We start from the raw sequence: 6,358 nt of genomic DNA, 5'->3' as shown, positions 1-6,358 counted from the left end.
CTAGTGAAACGATCGGTTATTTTTTTTTAAAAAAATAAAAATTTGTATACTTTTTAAGCACAAATGCTCGTGTAGCACAGGCTCTGAGATGCGCGTTCACGACACTACGTACTATTGAATCACGCCAAAAGGTCACACGGAACTACAGACCCAGTGTTTACAAAGCGAATGCGCAAAGACTAACAAAGTGCAAGTAAATGAAATGCTGTTTACAGACAAAAAGCTACAACGATGTCGGACAATTCTGAAGTTGTAAGAGAAAATAAGATGGAGTTTTTCGCCATTCTCTACCTTTTTGAGCTGGAGTACGCAGACAATGAAATTAGATGTGATTCATAGTAGTGATGGGAAGTTCGAATCATTTTACCGACTCGGACCTTTGAGTCTCGTTCAGCAAAATGAACAAACCTTTTTCGAGTCATTTCGTTCATTTTTGCAAAATATAATTAAAATGTTACTTGTTACTTCCCTAACACATCTACTGCTTACACAAACGTTGATCACACTACAAACAAGACAAAACTGTAATGCTATAAGAAACAGAAGATTAATTCATTGTTTACCTGGGTCTTTAGTCTATGATTAGCTCACCTCACCTCTCATCTGAGTTTTCGGATTTGAGTCATTCGTTCATCATGTGACAGCCCCATAAGATGAACGAACAAACCCGAAGACTTGTTCTGGAAGTGGAGTTCTCCTTTTAAGATAGTCTTTAAAATATACATTTCAATACATTACAATGTTTTGATAACCATATTTTTTATATTGGCAGATTTTTGGTTATCAGCCATTACTTATAATAATGCCTGTGCATCCCTAGCTGCTTTCTTATATCTATAAATGATCACTTTTCAAATTTCACTTCACAGATGAACATCACAGATGTTTTTTTTTTTTTTTTTTTTCATTTTAATCTCCAGAGTTTATGTTGTTTTTGTAACTATGAGTAACAGTGATAGATGTAGGAGGGTTACTTCAAATGTGAGAGTATATATGGATGAAACTGAGATGCTCTGAATCCATTTAGGGAATTAAAATGGACGGGCATGTACTATATTTTTATCTTTATCTTTACTAAACTTATGTTTATAATTGTCAACCTTTTTACAAAGAAAATCATTTCAGCATCTGGATCAGACGTGATGACTTCAAATGAGACTCAAGCTGAGAATATATTTCTCTGCTATCCACTCCAGCCGAACTCCTGTCTGAAACTGCATCGTTTTACTGTGGTTAAAGTGGCAATATATGCTGTCTTGTTGCTGATGATCCTCACAACAGTTTTTGGGAACCTGCTGATCATCATCTCCATCTCTCACTTCAAACAGCTTCAGTCTCCAACTCATCTGATCGTTCGCTCTCTGGCTGCCAGTGACTGTCTGCTGGGCTCTTTGGTCATGCCGTACAGCATGGTGCGATCTGTTGAAGGCTGCTGGTATCTGGGAGATTTTTTGTGTAAAGTTCATTCTAGTTTGGACATGAGCTTCTGTATGTCCTCCTTACTGCATCTCAGTTTAATATCTGTTGACAGGTACTGGGCCATTTGTGACCCTCTAAGATACAGAATGAGGGTCACAAACAACACTGTGACTGCATTTATTACCTTCATATGGCTGTTTTCATTTCTCTACAGTTTCTCTGTTGTGTTTTCAGGGATAAATGCAGTTGGAATGGAGATGCTTATATTGCAGGTTTACTGTGTGGGAAGATGTGTTTTGTTTTTTAACAAAGAGTGGAGTATTATATGTCCAGTTCTTGTATTCTTCCTTCCTGGGATGATCATGAGCTCTCTGTATGTAAAAATCTTCCATGTTGCACAAAAACATGCAAAGGTTATGTCAGAAAAAATGACTGCAGGGATGAAGAGCCAAAGCTCTGCTCACAGAGAGAGAAAAGCAGCTAAAACTCTGGCCATTGTCATGGGTGTTTATTTGTTCTGCTGGCTGCCTGTTATTTTAGTAACTATCATTGACTCTTTCCTTAATTTTGTGACTCCTGGTGATGTTCTTGATGCTTTGTTTTGGTTTGCATATTTCAACTCGACTTGTAACCCCTTGATTTATGGATTTTTCTATCCTTGTTTTCAAAAGGCCTTTAAGATTCTCATATCCACTTACATCTGTGGCATCAAGCATTCTAACACATTGATATTTGAATGAATACTCCTTTCACACTTATTTCAGGCATCACAATAAATATTTATTTTTATGTAATTCTTTTTATTTCATATATGCTGAAACCATTTTGCAAATGTGTTTTACTGGAAGCAATCTTAATATTTTTAGTAATCTGATGAAAAAGAGGGTTTGTACTATATTCAAAATATATTTCAATTATTCTAACCTAAATAGCCTGCATTTTTGTGAAGTTAACATTATAAATTGCTTTTAATGCATTAAACTCTTTTGATCATGTCAATGGCTTACATTATGGGCTTTGCAGTTTGTTTGCTTTAAATTTCCTGATGAACCAACCTGGTCACATATACTTATTTTAAAAAAACTGAAAAGAGAAAAAAGACATGATTGACAGAAAACCAGTTAAAATGTATAGACATTTTAAGAAAGATATCAATACCTGTTGAGTGTGTGTTGGTGGTCTATGTATTAGTTGGATGGTGGAGCTCTAAAAAATCAGTAATGAAGTGGCTCTGAAAAGATTTTTGACAGTTACAGATAAAAAAGGGGGAATAAAGAACTTTAAGAAAAAGAAAAGAACCATTTATCATAAAATGGTTCTTTAGGAGAATGTGAGTCTAAATAAAACTCTTACTATTTGCAGAGAACAGATTCTCTTTTTTTTCCCTTGCTGAGCAGAACTTTTCTCTGTTGGACAGACATTTTAGCCACCTGAGCAAAAACATTTCTTATACCAGACCTACAGTGCACACACAAAAAGTGTGTAACCATTAATGTGCTATTTTTATTTGATTTGACTCTTGATGTAACTAAATGATGCACATTTTTGGCAAAACATTTTTACAGTGCTGTGTTAATTACCAAGAAATTCTATTAAAAAAAAATAATAAAAAACATCTCATGCAAAACAGTTCAGTTCTTCATGATAATATAATATAGGAAGAAAATATAGCAATTACAGTGTGGTCATCTAAGGTCAAAAACATGGACAATCCAAACAATGACAAGGCAGAAAACACAGGCAGAGTTAACAAAGTTATGACTAACAGGTGGAAGTGATCAAACAATAGAGGGTATGCATTGACGTCACTTTCTCGCCGTAATGCCCCCTCAGCCGGACTGAGTGGCAAAAGAGCCTGCAGCATGAATGGATTTAATAGGGAAGCTGTGAAAATGCGAGCTGAACAAACGATAATCATTTAAACTAAAGGCTGTTGGACTCAATAGTGTTGCTTAGAACTTACCAAATATCCAGTGATCCATGGATAGTGATATGCAGCCATGAATCATGTTTCCTGACATTTATATGTGCTTGATTTTGATGCAGGCAAATAAATAAAGCAAATTTGCCTGTGAAACCCATTGTCTAAATCACTTATATGGGTTGGTCTCAGCCCAAAAAATATATAGTTTTTGTCAGTGTTGATTTAAAAACATCCAGTTATGCAGAATTTAAGATGGTAAATAGTTAATTGATGAGTTGTCAATACGATATATTATAAGTAGGGCTGCACGATAAATCGGAATGAAATTGCAATCACGATTAATCAAAAGCTGCGATTGTCATGCGTATCTTTCAGTGAAACACGGTTCTGTGATCAGCAGTAAATCTCCATCTAAAGGCCAGAGGGCGCTCTCGCGCGGAAACTCCACATACGCCTGAAAAATACATGATCGCTGCAGCTGAATAAACAGAAGATTTAACTGCTTTCATTGATTCAACGTGACTAATAAATACACAACTCTGACAAATGATTTATCTGATTATAATTTTCCTTATAATACAGTATATAATAATGCAATGCCTTTATCACTGTTTAGAATACTATGAAAACTATTCGTGCCTTATTCTGTGTAAAAAGCCACATCATCTCACAGAAGGATTTATTTCAAACACTCGACTGATGTTATGAAGTGAGTTTGGTGTAAAAACATGTTATTGAATGTGGTATTTTCACGTGCTTTCAGATGAAGCAGCATTTCTACACAGAGCTGTAGTTCACTGAGAAGCTACTCAAACAGCTGTCATTATCACGAACGATTTCTTTCGATTTCATAATCGCTCGATTAAATCGTCTGTGATAATGAACGCGATATAGCGTAGCTTTTCAGTGAACTATGGCTCTGTGTACTAAATGCTGCTCCATCTGAAAGCACCTGCTGGAGATTTACTACTGATTACACAACCGGCTTCACTGAAAAAATGGGCATGACAGTCGCCTTCGATTAATCGTGCAGCTCTAATTATAATACAGTTAGTGCTGTCAAATAATTAATTGCGATTGAGCACATCCAAAATAAACACTTTTGTTTACATAATATATGTGTGTGTACTGCATATTTGTACTGTATATTTATATATAAATACACGCACGTACAGTATACATTTTGAAAATATTTACATATACTTTCATGTGTATATTTATATTCATATAATTTCTATTATTTATAAATATATTTAATATATGAATATAACATTTTTCTTAAATATATACATGCATTTGTGTGTATTTATATATACATAACAAATATACACAGTACACACACATATACAGGTCCTTTTCAAAAAATTAGCATATTGTGATAAAGTTCATTATTTTCTGTAATGTACTGATAAACATTAGACTTTCATATATTTTAGATTCATTACACACAACTGAAGTAGTTTTAAGCCTTTTATTGTTTTAATATTGATGATTTTGGCATACAGCTCATGAAAACCCAAAATTCCTATCTCAAAAAATTTGCATATTTCATCCGACCAATAAAAGAAAAGTGTTTTTAATACAAAAAAAGTCAACCTTCAAATAATTATGTTCAGTTATGCACTCAATACTTGGTCGGGAATCCTTTTGCAGAAATGACTGCTTCAGTGCGGCGTGGCATGGAGGCAATCAGCCTGTGGCACTGCTGAGGTGTTATGGAGGCCCTGGATGCTTCAATAATGGCCTTAAGCTCATTCAGAGTGTTGGGTCTTGCGTCTCTCAACTTTTCTCTTCACAATATCCCACAGATTCTCTATGGGGTTCAGGTCAGGAGAGTTGGCAGGCCAATTGAGCACAGTAATACCATGGTCAGTAAACCATTTACCAGTGGTTTTGGCACTGTGAGCAGGTGCCAGGTCGTGCTGAAAAATGAAATCTTCATCTCCATAAAGCTTTTCAGCAGATGGAAGCATGAAGTGCTCCAAAATCTCCTGATAGCTAGCTGCATTGACCGCAGCTGACATGGCACCCCAGACCATCACTGACTGTGGGTACTTGACACTGGACTTCAGGAATTTTGGCATTTCCCTCTCCCCAGTCTTCCTCCAGACTCTGGCACCTTGATTTCCGAATGATATGCAAAATTTGCTTTCATCCGAAAAAAGTACTTTGGACCACTGAGCAACAGTCCAGTGCTGCTTCTCTGTAGCCCAGGTCAGGCGCTTCTGCCGCTGTTTCTGGTTCAAAAGTGGCTTGACCTGGGGAATGCGGCACCTGTAGCCCATTTCCTGCACACGCCTGTACACGGTGGCTCTGGATGTTTCTACTCCAGACTCAGTCCACTGCTTCCGCAGGTCCCCAAGGTCTGGAATCGGTCCTTCTCCACAATCTTCCTCAGGGTCCGATCACCTCTTCTCGTTGTGCAGCGTTTTCTGCCACACTTTTTCCTTCCCACAGACTTCCCACTGAGGTGCCTTGATACAGCACTCTGGGAACAACCTATTCGTTCAGAAATTTCTTTCTGTGTCTTACCCTCTTGCTTGAGGGTGTCAATGATGGCCTTCTGGACAGCAGTCAGGTCGGCAGTCTTACCCATGATTGCGGTTTTGAGTAATGAACCAGGCTGGAAGTTTTTAAAAGCCTCAGGAATCTTTTGCAGGTGTTTAGAGTTAATTAGTTGATTCAGATGATTAGGTTAATAGCTCGTTTAGAGAACCTTTTCATGATATGCTAATTTTTTGAGATAGGAATTTTGGGTTTTCATGAGCTGTATGCCAAAATCATCAATATTAAAACAATAAAAGGCTTGAAACTACTTCAGTTGTGTGTAATGAGTCTAAAATATATGAAAGTCTAATGTTTATCAGTACATTACAGAAAATAATGAACTTTATCACAATATGCTAATTTTTTGAAAAGGACCTGTATTATATAAACAAAAAACGTTTATTTTGAATGCACTTAATCACAATTAATCGTTTGACCGCACTAAATACAATATATAGGGTATGATTT

The 6,358-nt window shown here is 36.4% G+C and overlaps 1 protein-coding gene across 1 annotated transcript; it reads left to right on the top strand.

Annotated features, from left to right (window-relative positions):
* Nucleotides 1-1,116: 1,116 nt before the first annotated feature.
* On the top strand, nt 1,117-2,159 carry LOC127182916 (trace amine-associated receptor 4-like). Its single transcript, XM_051138616.1, has one exon. The coding sequence runs from the start codon at nt 1,143-1,145 to the stop codon at nt 2,157-2,159; it is 1,017 nt and encodes a 338-aa protein (XP_050994573.1). The 5' UTR covers nt 1,117-1,142.
* Nucleotides 2,160-6,358: the final 4,199 nt, after the last annotated feature.

This window comes from Labeo rohita, chromosome 20 (genome assembly GCF_022985175.1).
Source record: "Labeo rohita strain BAU-BD-2019 chromosome 20, IGBB_LRoh.1.0, whole genome shotgun sequence".
NCBI classification, from domain to species: Eukaryota; Metazoa; Chordata; class Actinopteri; order Cypriniformes; family Cyprinidae; genus Labeo; species Labeo rohita.
The sequence above is the reverse complement of the archived record's forward strand: the minus strand, read 5'-3'. Positions and strand labels throughout refer to the sequence as shown.